The following is a 16,964-nucleotide window of genomic DNA, read 5'->3' as shown; positions in this document are numbered from 1 at the left end:
GTCCATCACCAAGGGAAAGTAACCGATAACCGCTTGCAAGAAAGATCGACTGTATCGAGTACACATCGATTTTTGTTCCAGCACTAGCAACGCTGCGTTCGCGTGAATAAATAATTAATTAATTGCTGAAAAAATGGATTAGCTGGCGAAACATGCATCCGACCAAGTGCAACAGCAACCGTGCGCAGTACTCAGTAATCGGGCGTTTGTGAGCGTAAGCGCCATGAATTGTGTGTCTAAAAAAAAGTAATGGTTTAGCAAAAACAACAACGCTAAAGCCCAAAAGTGCTAATAAAAAGTACACACATACGCACTCACACAAACGCGCGCGCGAGCAAAGGTGAAAATTATAAATTAATAAATACGCGATCCGATAGCATATCAAATTAGCGAAATATGCTCGTTTCTCGTGCTGATCGAATCAAAACTGTGAATTGCAACAGAAAATAATTTCAAGGTTTGCAGCAGGCGAATAGAAGGCGAAAAGGTAATTGAAAAATAGAACGAATTTTGGCACAAGCGCACTGTAGCTATATATTTTTGTTGTCTGGCCGACCGTGGCTAGGTGGGTGGGGCGTGATTTTGGGGGCCAATCTTGTGTGTTCTGTGTACTGTGCGCTGCTGCTCTGTGTGGTGAAAACAACAAAACCCGCTTACCCCGCAGGAGCCCCACCCCTCTCCCTTAAATGTAATGCATGTAATTTACCGCAATTTTGCCCGTGCATTGCTCAGTGTGTCACTCTCACTCGCACACATACCACTGCCGACGAGCGCAGCAAGGTCTCCGTCTGTGTGTGCGTGTAAGTGAGTGCTCTCCCCATTTTCTTGACAGCAGTAGCAGCATCAGCATCAGCATCAATCCTGTCAGAAAAAAAAGGCGCGCGCTCCTTTTCGCCCGTTTCGCTCTGCCTGCCGCTGCGCTGCTTCTGCAGCTCCACCATTTTCTTTCTAAATCGCTGACGCCAGCGCCAAATCATTCGCCATCAGCCGCTCCTCCTCCGCGGTGCTCCCCACTGCAGCTTCTCGTCTTCAGCTGAGCTTCGCTGTGCTAAACCAATTCTTCTGTTCTGTGTGGTTGGATCTGCAGTTTTGCAGATATAATCAAATTTATTCGCAACGTACATATGTAAATAAAAGCGTTCGGAATATGCCAAGCGCCTGTGATCGCGACTGCTGAAAGGGCAGCCAAAATACGATAATATATAAGAGCGTGTGAGTTTGCAGTATCCTTTACGTTTGCGTGTGTGTGCGTGCTTGCAATCTTTGAACTTTGAACTTTTGTTGAACTTCGGTAATTTTTTTATTTGCAAGCCGGTTAGAAAACAACAGCAATTGCAGTGACGCATAACCTCAAAGATCGACATGCACAAGTACCGTTAGATCGAGTCGCCCCAAACGACTCTTTTGCGCTCCCAGTCTCGCAGGGAAATGTGAAATTTCATATAAAACGTTACGTTAAATAGCAAAGAAGTTAACATCGGTAAATTCCATAGCAGTGAATGTGCTTTAAATGCAGTAATTGGGGCCCGTTATGTTTTACTGCTTGCTCACACACACTAACTTAAGTTGGGGTACCAATACACAGTCAGTTACACTGTCTCTGGCTTAGATTACAGTCAACACTCGATGTCGTAAACCAGGATAAAAAAATAAAATGCAGCAATTTCTCTTAAAACTACATTTTACATTAAAAAATAGATACTTTAATTTTCAAATTTTTTGACTCCCATGCGTTGATTTGTTCAATGTTTTGTGTGCTTACTGTGAAAACACGGCAACAAAAATCGAAGAAAGTCGTCAGAGTAAAAGCAATAATAACAACAACAGCAACGGCGGCAGAAGAAACAAGATTCGAAATGGGCACAAACGAAACTAAATGAAAAGCGCGAAACTGTGCAAAAAAAATACAACCTAACCAAACTTCTCGCCCCCGCTCTACTTTCCCGCCCGGAAATCAAAATCCGAACGCCGCCAAGTCGAAATCAGCGATTTCGTATTTGAAATGTTTGTTATTTTATTGATTTATCGTCCCTCGTCATTTGCGCCATCAAAGCGAATCGAAGGTGTTATATATTTGTTGCTTGTTTATTTGCTTTCCTGATAAGCCAGCCGACCAAGCAAATGCTAATTTCCATTCGTCAATTACAGATAATTGTTGTTGCTATTGCGCTTGTAAATTTAACAAATTAGCGAAAACTGATTTGATTAAATTCGAACGTTATTTGCGGCTTAAAGTTTATTTTATTATCGCTGCACGGCACTCTAATCCCGAGTGGAGCAATGGCGACAAATCCATGGAATAAGGGAGAAGCTATTGATTGGATCACGTGGTTCGGAATTGTGGTATTTTTCTATGGAAGTGATTAGATTGGGCTAAACTAGGCTTTAAGCGAATGATACAGCTCATTGAGCATAAAAAAAATTGTATTACCACAGTCACAAAGTTTAGCTTTACATAATAGTTCAATTATTAATCCTACCCCGTTATCTTTACTTGCAGCAACGCAACCAAATAACCACAAAGAAGCCGTAACAAATACAATACCATAAACTATAGTAAGAACTATCCCCAAAAAACAAGAAGCAACTAACAACGAGATGAAGTACGCAACTGGAACTGACAACGCGATGACCTCCGGCATCAGCGGCCAAACCAATAACTCTAACAGTGCATCCAACGAGATGCAGCCAACCACATCAACGCCTACTGCAGCCCACAAGGAGGCCACATCAACGGCCACGACGACGGCGACATACGCCAATGGCAATCCCAATTCTAACGCCAATCCCAGCCAGAGCCAGCCGTCCAATGCGCTGTTTTGCGAGCAGGTGACCACAGTGACAAATCTCTTCGAGAAGTGGAACGACTGCGAGCGAACCGTCGTGATGTACGCGCTGCTCAAGCGGCTGCGCTACCCGAGCCTCAAGTTTCTACAGTATTCTATCGACAGCAACCTGACCCAGAACCTGGGCACCTCCCAGACCAATCTGAGCAGCGTGGTTATTGACATCAATGCCAACAATCCGGTGTACCTGCAGAATCTACTCAACGCCTACAAGACGTTCCAGCCATGTGACCTGCTCGACGCCATGTCCTCCTCGTCGTCCGACAAGGACTCGATGCCATGCTACGGCAGTGACTTCCAGATCACCACATCGGCGCAGTGTGACGAGCGGAAGCTGTATGCCCGCAAGGAGGACATTCTGCATGAAGTACTGAACATGCTGCCTCTGCTGAAGCCGGGCAATGAGGAGGCCAAGCTTATCTACCTGACCCTTATACCAGTTGCCGTCAAGGACACCATGCAGCAAATTGTGCCCACGGAGTTGGTGCAGCAGATCTTCTCGTACCTACTCATCCATCCAGCTATCACCAGCGAGGACAGACGTTCGCTCAACATTTGGCTGCGTCACTTGGAGGATCATATCCAAGCGGCTGCGGCGGGCCTGACAAATCGCAGTTACTTCCTGCAGCCCTCGCCGCAACTGGTCGCTGGTGGTAGCTCAACAGGCAGTGGTAGCTGTTCCTCTTCGGCGACCAGCTCTTCGACAGCATCCTGTTCGTCGGTGGCCTCATCCTCGTTGTGCCCCGCAAGCGGCAGCCGTTCCTCACGCACCAACGACTGGCAAACGATCGCCCCGCCCAGCAAGCAATTGCAAAACAAATTGGCCGGTGATTGGCGTGGCAATGGAGGCGGCAGCTCCAGCGGGTCGATCAATCCACTCTGTGATAATCTTAATGGTATTACCCTGAACGAATTAGCTTCTAGTCAGAACAGTCTCGGCCTGTCGCTGGAGGGCAGCTCTTCCCTGGTCAACGGTGTGGTCGCTGGTGCAGGCTCTATGTTGGGAATCGCTGGTGGCGACGATCATGACACGTCATTTAGCAAGAATGGCACGGAGATTCTCGATTTTGACCCGGTGACGGCGGACATGGGTGAGGCCTGTAGTCTGGCCAGCAGTAGCCTTTGTGGACGTAACGGTGGAAATCCTGTTGAGGATCGATCGCAACCTCCGCCGAATCTTCAGCAGCAATTGCTTCAGCCTCCTCCCTATGCCTCGATCCTTATGGGAAACGTGGGCGATCAGTTTGGAGAGATCAACCGGTGGAGCCTGGACAGCAAGATTGCAGCCCTGAAGACGCGGCGCTCTAACAGCCTCACCACGCAAACGATCTCTAGCTGTTCCAGCTCGTCTAACTCATCGGTGATCACGGTCAATGACAACTGCTCCAATTCAACGGAGAATCTGGCACAGTTTGCCAACAAGCCCCGTAGTTTTTCCTTATCGATTGAGCATCAGCGCGGCGCCTTGATGAACAGCGGTTCCGATACTCGTCTGGATGAATTCAAGCCCAATTATATTAAGTTCCACACGCGCAACGTGGGCATGTCGGGAATCGGACTCTGGCTAAAATCCTTGCGTCTGCACAAGTACATCGAGCTGTTCAAGAACATGACGTACGAGGAAATGCTCTTGATCACCGAGGACTTTCTGCAGAGTGTTGGCGTCACCAAGGGCGCCTCCCACAAGCTTGCCCTTTGCATTGATAAGCTGAAGGAACGGGCCAATATTCTTAACCGGGTAGAACAAGAACTGCTATCGGGTCAAATGGAGCTGAGCACGGCGGTTGAGGAGCTAACAAATATTGTGCTGACACCAATGAAGCCACTGGAGTCTCCAGGACCACCGGAGGAAAACATTGGTCTGCGTTTTCTTAAGGTCATTGACATTGTGACCAATACGTTGCAGCAGGATCCGTATGCTGTCCAAGACGACGAGACTTTGGGTGTGCTTATGTGGATTCTAGACCGCTCTATCCACAACGAGGCATTTATGAATCACGCCAGTCAACTCAAGGACCTGAAGTTTAAGTTGTCCAAAATGAAGATCTCCATGGTTCCCAAAATGCATCACGTCAAGCCAGCCGGCGTCGGGCCAAACAATGGGAACATTAACAAGCCAAGGTAAGGTTTTCAATAAGATAAAAAGTAATGCATTTTAAAAATGAGCTGTTATTTTAGATGGAATGGTAAGACTCGCAAATGCGATACTAAAAATGGCAGCAACGATAGGATTAACAACCGCAAAAACTCCAACGACATGCTAAACTTTTCGCTAAATTGCCTGCCACACCCGCTGCCCCATCATTCGCAGCAGGCTCCGCCGCCTCTGCCACAGTTTGACTACAACGGCTATGGCGGCGGTCCATCCCATCAGCCGCAGTACAAGAGCTCCTCGTACCCAAGCTTCATGGGTAATCCTCAGCAGCAGCCACCACCGCCGCCGTCTAGTAAGTCGCATCATCATCCCCAGCAGATGCAACAGATGTTGCAGCAACACAACCACTTTCCAGCGCTGCCTCAGCAGACGCCACCACAATCGCATCGCCGGTCGCTGAATAATCTTATTCTGGTGGCCGGAGGTCCGCAGCAACCGCAGCAATTGATCTTTAAGCCCGGTCAGGGAGTGCTCACCAACAACGGATCTAACGACAACCTGGTATTGGAACGCAATCAGCAGTCGCAGCAGCAGCAGCAGCAGAGAAAACTTAGCGGAGGAGTGTCCAGTGCGGAGCAACAACCAAAGAAGACCATGGCCGCTGTTGTGATGGTTAGTAATCCAAACCAGAATCAGGACCAGCACGATCAGCCCCAGATCCTGATCAACAACAATAATAACAACAGCATGCTGAACAACAATTTGATTAACCAGCAACAGTTGCAACTTTTGGCAGCAGCTGCTGCCGCCGTGGGCAGTGGCAGCTGTCTGTGCTCCAATGGTGGTGGTGGTGCCTGTGTCCACAATATCTGTCACCAAAGCAGCAAGAACAACAATCATGGCGTAGACCATTGCCTGTCCCAGTCACCGTTGGGCAGCCTGGGCATGTCGCCCCACGTCACCGAGTACAAGATGAACGACTTTAAGAGCCTAGAACAGCTGGAGACGTTGTGTCGCCAAATGACTGAACAGGCAATGAACTGAGCAAGATTCAGGGCTATCTGGGTTTTGAAATCATCATGTAATGGCGTTAGATTTGAGGCTGCCAGCTGTTTTTGTGTTCATTTAGCTTTGAGCCGTGTTTGATGTTTGATTTCATAACGAACATAAATGTTTTTATATTTAGATATTTAAGATTCGTGTCTATTTTTGTGTCGCGTCAAGTTGTCCACCCTGCGTCTCCTTTCACATCCCGTTCTGTAATCGTTTTTAGTTAGTAAGACGATAGTTTGTTTTAATGTTAAGTTTATTAACTGTATGCCAAGGCGCCCCCAAAGATATGATCAATTGACTCGGGCTCGCAGGACCAACGGCTGGCCGATGAACTTGTGGAGCCCATGCTGCACTCCCCGACGGTAATCCCATGTCGGTTGTCAGCGGGGGCGTGGCATCTTACTGTCAATGTTATTAATGTATAGGTTTCGTAAATGTTGTCGCCATTTATGTAGTTAAACTAACAAGCCAAGCCCCACAACACACACACACACAGATCGCAACAACAGAATACAGTAACTTCTCTCTACCTAGGAAAATTTGGCCAAATTTGATCAACATTTTACGCTATTCTAAACCCCAATCACAACATCAACTATTTCATTCACTATCAACAACGTCGCCAAATGAAAGAAATACCCCGATCTGAACGACGACGAAAAATGGTTTATCTAGTAAAAAATTATAAAATGAACTCTGCATCGTGACCATGAGACTGACTAAGATTACTTTTCGCAACTATAAAAACTAGAAGGAAGAAAGCTGGATGGAGAGGGAATTGAAAAGTGAGAATTGAGAAACGAGAGCTGATAATTGTTTGCGCGAATCAAAACTAGGCTTGCTGAATGAAGTAGTAGTCACATAATGAATATGTTTATATATACACGTACACATAATTTATTTTAAATTAAAAGGAACATATTTGCTGAACCGTAACTGCACCAGAGGAAATCGCAACGGCGGAAACTACCACTAGACTAAACTTTAACAGAAAAGAGTTTCAATGTTTCACTGTTTGTGTTTGAGAATCGGAACCACATATTGTATTTTGCATATTTAAGCGTAAGCCAAATCCATGTATTGCATACCGATCATGATCACCATTGTCATTGATTAGATTATCTCTACTATTACTATTATGTTTGCTTTAGTCAATTGTTTATAATGTAAATGGCAAGCCAATCACTCGATATGTTATGTTTTAGTTGTTTTTTTAAAAATTATATATATTTATATATACAAATGTATGTCGCTAAGCTTAGGTTCAAACAAAAAACGACGATGGGCCAAGCTGGAAAAAAGAAGGCAGCCAAAAAATATTTACCTTAAGAGCGTAAAAACGTGTAGTCTAATTGTAAATGTATAAAAACGAACAAATGCATGTGTAAAAATCTTGGTTGGAAATGTTTTTGTTTTCTAATTTCTCGTCGATATTTCCAAGATTTGTTTGTTTACAACAACCGCAACACTGTAAATCGCAGATGCTTTTATTTAATAATAAAAACCTATTGTACGGCCAGTTGGGATACAAAGATAATCGAAACCTAATTGTCAAACTTTAGCGAGTTCAAAACGATCCACAAACTAAATGGTTTATTGTAAAAGTGCAACTACTCGTAGACGAATGTGCATAAGTCAGTTAAATGTTCGCAAAATTATCATAATGCGAGCATAAACCAAGCGTGTACCTACCCACACATATACACACATACAATACCTACATATATTTATTTTCAATAAATTATTTCGAGATTTAAAAATACCCATGCTGTTTACCTAACAACCCAGGTTGCCATGCGTCTCCACTTTTGTTGTCCGGCGAAAAACAACTTCATACCGAGGCTAGCCTTCAAACACACCAAACGAAATTATCGAAGCGATTTTCTATAGTATATACAAGCCTTACTTTTCCGGAGCAAAAATTATTAGCTTTACAGAATGAGCCGACATCGCTTCAACAACGTGCAGATCAAGGCATTGCCCGGTGGTCTGATGGCCCACCACGAACCGGATGCGGATGGCGGACAGCCCGGTTCGCAGAAGCTGCCCATGTGGCCCAGTGAACGCATTCCTCCTGGCGGTGCTGGAGCCTTCCACTCGGCCAAGGTGCAATATAGCAAGGAGACAGCTGATCTGATCCGATGTAAGTGCGTTTTGGGCATGCCAAATATCTAAGGAATAAGAGGATAAGAGGACCATCCATAAAGATAATCGTGTACATTTTCCGCTTCGTTATAACCTCCCTTGTTAGTGCTTGTCAAGGAGTCCAAGATGTCGATGTTGGTACGCAAGCAGATCGATGAGAGCCTGCGCAATGGGGAGCCATTGCCATTGCCCGAACCGCCGCGTCCCAATACCAACAACGATCCGGACAAGGAAACACTGGCCATTTTGGATCGGGCACGCAATGCCAAGCGTAAGAATCTGCGGCAGATCGAGGCGAGCGGAGCTTACAAGCAGAGCTATTACCGCCCGCCCGCCGACAACCGAATGCATGGAGAGAAGGCCAAGTCGCAGCTGCAGTTCACCATGGCCGGCACTCATTTGCCCGATCCGGCGATCAAGCCGCGACGTCGTCCTCGCGAAGAGCAACTGGTGACGGAGGAGGATCTCATAAACGAGCGTAAGTTGGAATATTTCTTAAGCGGAATAAAGCGGAATTATACATTGAGTTGGCATGCTCCTACAGTTTTGGACCAAATCAACGAGCGTGCTGAGTGGTTGACGGAAATGGAGTCCATGGGCCAGGGTAAGAAGTATCGTCCAGAGATTCGAGATCAGATTGCCGAACGTCTGCGTCGCATTCAGGCGCTGGAGTCCAAGATGAAGATGAAGTCCAATGGCGGCTTCCGTTTCGTGGACTAAATGTGTTATCCTGTTTTTAAAGTTTCATGATTTCATGATTGAGACGACGAGTAAACCAAATAAATAAATTCCAAGATTCATTTGAATTTAATGGGAATTTATGGTAACACTCGATTAATAAATAGCTTTATTCAACTTATTCGCATTCGTATAATTTGGATTTCGTTAAATTTTCATTTGATCTGGCACATATTTAATACACACTCATTATAACAATGCAAGAAGCCCAAACGCAAGCACTTTAGACCTTAGATTTTTGGCAAAATGAGTATAAAGTACAATGTTGAAAATTCAAGTGGTTTAATTAAAAGTACCGAATAAATTACTGGATTATTAGTTTATGTGTATATAGAATATACGGCTGTATATATCTGGACCTACGCACTACATTTTGTATATATATATATATATGCACGCATCTGTAAGTTCAAAGAGTAATGCACCTCCATTCAAAAATAGACTTTTGTGACCTCAGTTTGTGCTCAACCTCGGATTCAGGGGGTGGTTGTGTTTAGCACGACGGCATGTGGCAACGAAATTCGCTGGCTGCTTCTGCAAACCGATTCCGGATCAAGTAGCCGCTAATCACCTCAGCCACCTCGTGTGGACGGTCCTCGTGCACGGCGTGACCGCAGCGGGCCAAGACCTGCATCTGGAAGCGACCCTGCATCTGGCCAACAGTCAGGGTGCGGTCCAGTCCATCGATGCTGGCGAGGAGTAGTTGCTTGGGCAGGCGCAAGTTAAGGAACTTATCGCTCAGCCCCGAAAACCAGCCCACCCAGTACTTCTCCGACTTGGACAGATCAATGCGCCAGGTGTAACTGAGAAGCAATCAATGAATAATTTGTGTTTTAACTAAAATAAAATAAATTGGACTACGTACTTTTTGGCCGCTTCGGTTGTCGATTTGGTCGTGTTGGGCTTCTTGAAATCCGCGCCAGCTGCGGCACTTTCTGAGGAGCCATCGGCGGCGTCATCGCCCGGCGGTGACGATTCTTCATCCTCCGAAATGCTAAACGGATTGGGAAACATACTGTTGTGGTGGGCCTCCTCCAATACATCATCTGGTAATGGCAGATCATTCGTTGCCAGTTTGTTCGTTGTACAACTGCGTGGGATTGATTTATTATTACTTTTCTGTCGTTTACGACAATCCTACTCACTTTATTATCTGTCCCGGCATGGACACTTTGGCGCTGTCCACATTGCGCACTTGGCCGCTTCGGATGCACCACTCGATAGCATTCGGAATACTCTGGAAATACTTTGGACGGGAGCGCAGAAAGCTCTGCATGCTGGCTAGTGCCTCCATGGCTGTGCCCTCCACAACATCGATGACGGTTATTCCAATCAAATTGGGCACCAGAGCCATGTGGGCAAAGTGGACGGCGATGGCGCCGCCCATCGAGTGGCCAACCACAAAAAGCTGCGGCACTTCTTCAGGATAGAGCTTCAGGATTAAGTCACCGATGTCCCTGTTTAGAATATTTTAAACATTATTATAGATTATAGATTAGATTATTATGGTTTTTAGCTTCAACCGTGAATAAAGTAACTATAAAAAACTAAATAATATTTACAAATGAGTGATCGTTCAAATAGATCGACCTACTTTAAGTGCAGTGCGCTATTTTTATAAATAAAGAGATTATGCAAGTTTAGCCTAATCGTTCATAAAGCTAAGAGTTAATGCGAGAAGTTTTACTCGACAAAATCTTAAAAATATTGGTTTTTAATGTAAGCAGTAGAAAAATTTGCATAACCATCTCTAAAACATATTTTGAGAACAATATTTTTTTGGATTCAACTCACTTAGCCAACGTATCAGCGGAGAGATCGTCCTCGTCGTCCACCTTGCTGTCCCCATGACCTCGCATATCGATGCACAGGCACTGGCAGTGGATCATGCTGGTCACCTCAGACTTAAATGGATATATGTACATGTTAAGACTATTTAACAGAATATATCGCATTCACTCACACAAAAGTGCGCCCAGGTGAGGGCAGAGTAGCCACCGCCGTGGAGCAGAAGGAGAACTGGACCCGGCTTCTCCGGTTGCTTGGTGCGATAGATGCGGAAGGTGCGTTGCTCATCCACCGTGACGTCCTCCTTCTCCGCAAAGAATTCGTTCCACATGCCCGGCTTGTAGTCGCGAATGCGCGACTTCTTGAACGAGTCCCTGTAATTAGCCAAATTGGGTAGAGATTGCGTACTCCCCACTCCAGTCGCAGAATACCCTGCACTTACGCTCTGCCAATGCGCCCGCCAGGAATTGTGGGTGGCAGCTTGCCCTTCAACATCGTGCGCTGTAAACTCGACATTGATCCGATTGTCTTCGCTGTGGGGTCAACAGGTGGTGCTCCTACGGTGCAGGTGCAAGTGGTTATTCACACAGTCGTTGCTCGCAATTATCCGTTTTCGAAAACAAAAAAATAGTTCCAATTCAACGAAGAAGTATTGCAGTGTGACCGTAATCGAGAAAACCGTAACTGACGCCAGCTGGCAGCGCTGGTTCAAGAGCTGCACTTGGCAATGCCCTTGTCTGGCAACGCCTAACCGCAACAGTCAACATTTCAAATTCCAAAACGGATATTTTAGGCTTTTGCAATCAAAGACGAAAATCCGTACCATACTGAAACAACAACAGTTGTATATTTTAATGTTTGTACATTTTAATCAATTAAGTATTTTAAAAGTTTATCTACGAAAAAATTGATGAGCTCCCCGAAACACTTGTACCTTATCAGCTTTGTAAATACTTCACATTAATGGCAAAATAATAAGCAAGGTAATAACCTTTCGCAAAGTGGATGTCAAAACCACTTTTTAAAGCAGACAAAATTTGGAAACCAGTTTTTTAGAATGCTAACAAGAAAGAATTCATATGCTATGAAGATGTTTGACCCATTTAACGGTAAAGACAGCTAGTTATAAACTAACAAAGCTCTCAACAAGTTCCTACTGATACACACAGTGCAACATCGCTAGCTGGGAAACTGGTGTTCTATAAGGTCTCCGAGCATTTATATTTCAGTAATGCTACTGATAAGGAAGTATCACTTTATTGTTCATAGTATTCCGGACTAAGCAAAAACGGAAACGGAACGGGCCGGATTGCTCAGTTGCTTGATGGAACGCGACGTGCTCACACCGAAAACTAGAACTCCTCTCTGATAAGACGGCACCAAGTTAATTTGACCTCAAACAGAGAAAGATAAGGCATTGTTGGGTATGTATCGGCAAAAGTGTAAAAATCTTGACAAAATCCTTTATATCTGTGTTTATTCTGGTATGTAAACAAAAGGTAAGCTCAATACAGGTTAAGTTTATGGTTTCGAGATAAGATAAATGTCATGTTTGTCATTAATGGTCTATTTAGATTATGCGGCAGTAAGTTTAAGCGGTAGTACTTTTGAAAAACAATTACCAGCTAAGAACTTTATTGCCAAATAATTTACTATTAGTTGGGACTAGACATAAACATCAATTTCGCGGATAAATATTCAAAATAAAATCTTTATCCATTGCGCATTTCAAGGGTTAATGCTTCTGCAAGCCTGGCAACTCCTAAATAACAGCTGTTGGCTATAGTCCTCTCGCTCCCGCACACCCTTCCTTTTCATTTACCGGCAGAAATTGCACTTTTGTACTTGTTTTTTGCCCAATTAAGCGGTCAAATTGGCGTCAATCTAATGTTTTAGTGACTTTGATGCCGTTTCCCCAACTGATAACCGCAATGTTAGTACATCACTTTGTGTGCTAATAGCTATTTGGACATATTGATAAGGTGAGATGGGTTGATAAGCTAATTTTTGCACAACCACAGGTGCAATTGTTTTTCCCTTTGCCACGGCTATTTGTTTACGTATGTAAATTTGTTTTTGCCCATAAATTTAGATTAACCAGTTGCGACACGTTTACGGTTCGTCGACTGCGAAAATAATGGGCATTATTAAAGTTTCACCCGCCTGCAGGTGAACATGACTGCCAACGGGAACGGAACTGCTCAGGATTTGGGTGCCGGCATTGAAATCGTGGCCCCACAGAAGCTCCAGCCGGAATCCAAGGTTTACGGGCGCGTGCAGCAATTGACCGCATTTTTCAAACAACAATTCGGAGCGAATCCGGACTTTATCGTTCGAGTGCCAGGAAGGTGAGCAGTTCCACTCGTGGTGCACATCTATAGTCCCTTATCGATGATATCTCCTCCTTCTCCTAGGGTCAACATCATTGGCGAGCATGTGGACTACTGCGGCTATTCGGTGCTGCCCATGGCTGTAAGCCAGAGCATTTTCCTTGCAGTGGCCAAGAATCCTAGTGATAGCCAGCTTCAACTCAGAAATCTCGAGGAAGCGAAGTTTACGGGCTACGATGCCGATCTCAAAACGCTCAGGTGGGTGAATCAGAAACATGATAATTACCGACCTTAAGCACTAGAAAATTTTCCATTTAATTTGTTATAATAACAATGTCACCTTGAAGGCGGTATCTAAACGAATTTAGAAATGATAAGTCCAAATATTTTTTTGCTATTTTAGAATCGAGCTTCCAAAGAGTGGTGGACCCGCTTGGTATAACTACTTCTTGTGCGGCATCAAAGGAATACAGGAGAGTCTGGGCAGCCAGTGGAAGCCCATTGGCATGCGCATTGCTGTGGACGGTAATGTGCCCTTGGCGGCAGGACTCTCCAGTTCGAGTGCCATGGTCAGCTCCGCTGTGTTGGCCACCGCACACGTCCAGGGCAAGAAACTAGATCGCAGGGAGCTGGCTTCCATTTCGGCCATGTGTGAGCAGTACATTGGAACGCACAGTGGTGGTATGGATCAGGCAATAGCCTATTTGGGCAGAGTTGGCTGCGCCCACCACATCGAGTTCCATCCCAAGCTCAAGGGCACTCCGGTGACCTTGCCAGCGGGCAAGTGCTTCGTTGTGGCCAACAGTCTGGCTCAAAAGAACAAGGCTGCTTCGTCGGACTACAATGAACGAGTGGTGGAATGCCGATTGGCCACTAGATGGCTGGCCAAGCGCAAGGGCTTGATCAACTGGGAGGATATTGTGCGCTTCATTGATCTAGAGGAGGCGTGCCAAATGGATAATGAGACTTTCGAGAAGTTGATTAAGGACAACTTAACGAAGAGCAACTACACGCGAGCGGATATCTGCAAGGAGTTGGGAGTCACCGAACAGGAACTGGAGACCAAGTTCCTATCCGCCAACACTCGGCACATGGAGCAGTTCAAGCTGCGTCAACGTGCTCTGCATGTTATTCAGGGTAAGTTAATCATTTACAATCAGGATTTCACATTTAATCTGAATCATTACGTGTACATTAAATTTATTGATCACCAAATGAATAATTACAGTCAATTAATAATACGTTGACATTCATTTGTTGTCCGAAAGATTTAAACTCTTAGCAAATAATATTAAATTGCAAGATCAGTTAATAACATTGTTTCCGCCTAACAGAATCCGGTCGCGTGGCCAAATTCCGGAAAATTTGTGAGGAACTCGCCGGCGGAGCCAATAAGGAAGGTGCAAAACAGCTGGGTGAGCTCATGCGGCAATCCCACGAGAGTTTAAGGGAGCTATACGAATGCTCTCATCCTGATGTAGAGCGCCTGATTGCCATATCGAACCAGCAGAACGTTAGCGCCCGAGTCACTGGAGCTGGGTAAGAAAACCGATATCCTAGTGACTCTATGAATTTAATCAACATTATTCTTTTTCAGTTGGGGCGGTTGTATAGTTGCCATGTGCGATTCCATAGAAGCAGCTGATGAGTACATAAAGGTTTTGAAGCGCGATTACTATGCTCAATTGCCAACACATCTCCTGGAGCGTCATCAGCCCAACAACTTTAGCGAAGTGGTCTTTGCCACTCTACCAGGAAACGGAGCCGAGTTGTATATACAGTGAACGCTTGTGTAGCATTTTAATCCAACTTTTATACCAAAATCATCCTATCAGTCACTATAATCAAACGGTCATTTATAGAAAAAACATTTAATATGTAGAGTACTATGTACAATATATTAACAATTTACAAGCTAAAATACAACAAGGCACGTGGGGAACGGAACTCATCTGGCATCGTGAGTTCTATCTGCTACTCAGATAGCCGGCGTTCTTGAAGAGCTTGTACACCTGTTCGCGCGGTATTTTCTCCGCCTCACGATGTACCACTGCCATTTCCTTCTTCGTGAGCAGTGATTCCTTGGCCAGATTGGCAGCGATCACGGGATCATTGTAGAACCGCGCACTCTTCGACAGCTCAGCCGGCAACTCAGACTCCCACTGGGCATTTCGCACCACCGAGGGATGGGCATCGGCTGTTGCATATCCCTGGTACGGATTGGCCGGTTCGTAAGCGTGCGCAACCGGCAGACCCAGCGCCTGGTGGTAGAAGAACTGGGCCCGAACCGAACTCATGGCCAGAAGCAGGCATCCAGCGAGCAGCGTTACTTGGCAGGCGGTCGGCATGATTGGCTGCTGGAGGGGAGAAAAGGAGCAGGAGCTGGCATTATTGTCCAACGTTCTAATAAAGCGATACGGACAGATTTATTGCCGCTGGTCAGTGGCAGTTTTTAATCTACAAGTCGGCTGTCAGTTTCGTGCGTCATAAATTATGTACGGGAAAATCAATTATCGCATATGGCCAATGGAGTGGGCAACGCGGAGATCTTGGCTCAAACTGTTACAGTTGCTAATCCATGAACTTTTTTGCAACTTGGAACTGGCTTTTTTTTATTGATAAGAATTGGACTGGCCGCGAACTAAATGGCGAGCTTTATTTGTCAAGCGTAGAGTGCTCCAATTTGGTCGCAACAAAGCAATCGTAGCTTGAGATATAAGTACAGTGGTCTCTCTAGAACTCTTTTGAGATTTTAATTGCAATTGGGTAATTTGCTATAAGGATTGGTGAAAATATTATTTTTTATTTTACGTTATAATGACATTATCGAAGATGCATTTACCAAATGTATTAATTAAGAATACGTTAGCAATGAAATTGATTTAAATCATGATCATCCTTTTTAGGCTTTGATATATTCACTTCGAACTGAAACCCTGATATAATCCTTGAAAATGTGACATTCGTTATTAGATTATACACTCTTTAAACCTTTCTACTTTTTAATGATCACAGCCACTGTACATGCATTTTTATTATGCGCCATTAAATGCATTTACATATTCCAAGTCCAAATTGATACGTTGATTCAGCCAAAGTCAAGGTTACGATCCCACACAACCGAATCGGATTTCGGTTCTCCAAAAAGCACCCACTCGCACAAACACACGACACTCACTCACTTTGATCTGGACTTATTTCAACGGCTAATCCTCGAGAGAAGCACTTCAAATGAAACTGGAACACCTGGGTGAAGTTGAGACTGTAAACTGATCATAGAATATCGAGACGGCGAACTTTTATTCGCTTGCCGTTGAATGCCACAAAAACGAGTTGAACTCAAGTCTGTGAGTCAACCGATTTTCGAATCTCGCTCAAAGCGCCGCTTCTGAGCGCCGAGAATGAGTCAAGTTTTTTTTTCAGACCAGGCTGCTGCTTTACATTTTATTAAATTAATTATGGTCGCAGTGGAGTGGATTGGATTGGATTGAAGTGTAGAGTAGAGTGGAGCGAAGCGGAGGGGACTGCAATTCTGGTACAGACTGACCTAGGCCTAGGCGCTCAGCTTGGGCAATTAAAAGCAATGATATCTGTCTCCGTTTCTCATGCTCCATAAAAGTGCCCCCCAAAAAAGGTCGGACTGCCAGTCGGCAGCGTTATACGCATGGCAAAAGTCGCACAGATATATATCAACGTGCACCATATACAAATACTCGCAAAAACAATAGTTTGAACAATTGATAACTCAATTGGTTTATTATTATTCAAAGATTATTCATCGCAGCACAGAAATAAATATTATATGTTTAACTTTTTAAAAGGATAACTTTCATATAATACAATATCATTCCATTTAAAATTGTATACATAACAAATTTTTGACAGTATTTTGTATATTTTCCAATCACATATTAAATGTATGTATTTTCACAACTAATGCCCGATTTCGTGCACTGTATAGGTAGTAGT

At 44.6% G+C, this 16,964-nt stretch overlaps 5 protein-coding genes across 14 annotated transcripts; 3 read left to right on the top strand and 2 right to left on the bottom strand.

Annotated features, from left to right (window-relative positions):
• Positions 1-76: 76 nt before the first annotated feature.
• smg (smaug) lies at positions 77-7,749 on the top strand. 5 transcript variants are annotated; one of them, NM_168309.3, is made up of 5 exons: positions 77-487; positions 2,501-4,967; positions 5,025-5,613; positions 6,529-6,844; positions 6,909-7,749. In NM_168309.3, the coding sequence occupies exons 2-4, from the start codon at positions 2,599-2,601 to the stop codon at positions 6,568-6,570; spliced, it is 3,000 nt and encodes a 999-aa protein (NP_729441.1). In that variant the 5' UTR covers positions 77-487; positions 2,501-2,598; the 3' UTR covers positions 6,571-6,844; positions 6,909-7,749. The 5 variants fall into 5 exon arrangements, with proteins under 5 accessions (NP_729441.1, NP_523987.1, NP_001137924.1 ...); NM_168310.3 differs by lacking the exon at positions 77-487 and adding exons at positions 1,495-1,584; positions 2,149-2,343 and having other exon boundaries at positions 6,529-7,749; NM_079263.3 differs by lacking the exon at positions 77-487 and adding an exon at positions 820-1,212 and having other exon boundaries at positions 6,529-7,749.
• An 88-nt stretch (positions 7,750-7,837) lies between these two features.
• On the top strand, positions 7,838-8,997 carry CG5280 (uncharacterized protein). The gene is made up of 3 exons (NM_140021.2): positions 7,838-8,137; positions 8,246-8,617; positions 8,684-8,997. Exons 1-3 carry the CDS (start codon positions 7,933-7,935, stop codon positions 8,857-8,859), a joined length of 753 nt encoding a protein of 250 aa, NP_648278.1. The 5' UTR covers positions 7,838-7,932; the 3' UTR covers positions 8,860-8,997.
• On the bottom strand, positions 8,931-11,356 carry CG5068 (uncharacterized protein). Of its 2 annotated transcripts, none has more exons than NM_001274680.1 (6): positions 11,108-11,356; positions 10,841-11,039; positions 10,672-10,781; positions 10,023-10,334; positions 9,743-9,967; positions 8,931-9,680 (listed from the first exon to the last, which is right to left on the bottom strand). In NM_001274680.1, the coding sequence occupies exons 1-6, from the start codon at positions 11,179-11,181 to the stop codon at positions 9,371-9,373; spliced, it is 1,230 nt and encodes a 409-aa protein (NP_001261609.1). In that variant the 5' UTR covers positions 11,182-11,356; the 3' UTR covers positions 8,931-9,370. The 2 variants fall into 2 exon arrangements, with proteins under 2 accessions (NP_001261609.1, NP_648277.3); NM_140020.3 differs by having other exon boundaries at positions 9,184-9,680.
• Positions 11,357-11,974: 618 nt separating this feature from the next.
• On the top strand, positions 11,975-15,854 carry Galk (Galactokinase). 4 transcript variants are annotated; one of them, NM_140019.4, is made up of 7 exons: positions 11,975-12,089; positions 12,399-12,647; positions 12,758-13,013; positions 13,080-13,253; positions 13,399-14,132; positions 14,330-14,534; positions 14,593-14,912. In NM_140019.4, the coding sequence occupies exons 3-7, from the start codon at positions 12,841-12,843 to the stop codon at positions 14,777-14,779; spliced, it is 1,473 nt and encodes a 490-aa protein (NP_648276.1). In that variant the 5' UTR covers positions 11,975-12,089; positions 12,399-12,647; positions 12,758-12,840; the 3' UTR covers positions 14,780-14,912. The 4 variants fall into 4 exon arrangements, with proteins under 4 accessions (NP_648276.1, NP_729438.1, NP_001189074.1 ...); NM_001202145.1 differs by lacking the exon at positions 11,975-12,089 and having other exon boundaries at positions 12,250-12,647; positions 12,758-12,782; positions 12,835-13,013; NM_168307.3 differs by lacking the exon at positions 12,399-12,647 and having other exon boundaries at positions 12,835-13,013; positions 14,593-15,854.
• CG13314 (uncharacterized protein) lies at positions 14,854-16,271 on the bottom strand. Of its 2 annotated transcripts, NM_001202144.1 has the most exons (2): positions 16,178-16,271; positions 14,854-15,352 (listed from the first exon to the last, which is right to left on the bottom strand). In NM_001202144.1, exon 2 carries the CDS (start codon positions 15,341-15,343, stop codon positions 14,963-14,965), a length of 381 nt encoding a protein of 126 aa, NP_001189073.1. In that variant the 5' UTR covers positions 15,344-15,352; positions 16,178-16,271; the 3' UTR covers positions 14,854-14,962. The 2 variants fall into 2 exon arrangements, with proteins under 2 accessions (NP_001189073.1, NP_648275.1); NM_140018.2 differs by lacking the exon at positions 16,178-16,271 and having other exon boundaries at positions 14,854-15,642.
• Positions 16,272-16,964: the final 693 nt, after the last annotated feature.

This window comes from Drosophila melanogaster, chromosome 3L (genome assembly GCF_000001215.4).
Source record: "Drosophila melanogaster chromosome 3L".
Classification (NCBI taxonomy): Eukaryota; Metazoa; Arthropoda; class Insecta; order Diptera; family Drosophilidae; genus Drosophila; species Drosophila melanogaster.
The sequence above is the reverse complement of the archived record's forward strand: the minus strand, read 5'-3'. Positions and strand labels throughout refer to the sequence as shown.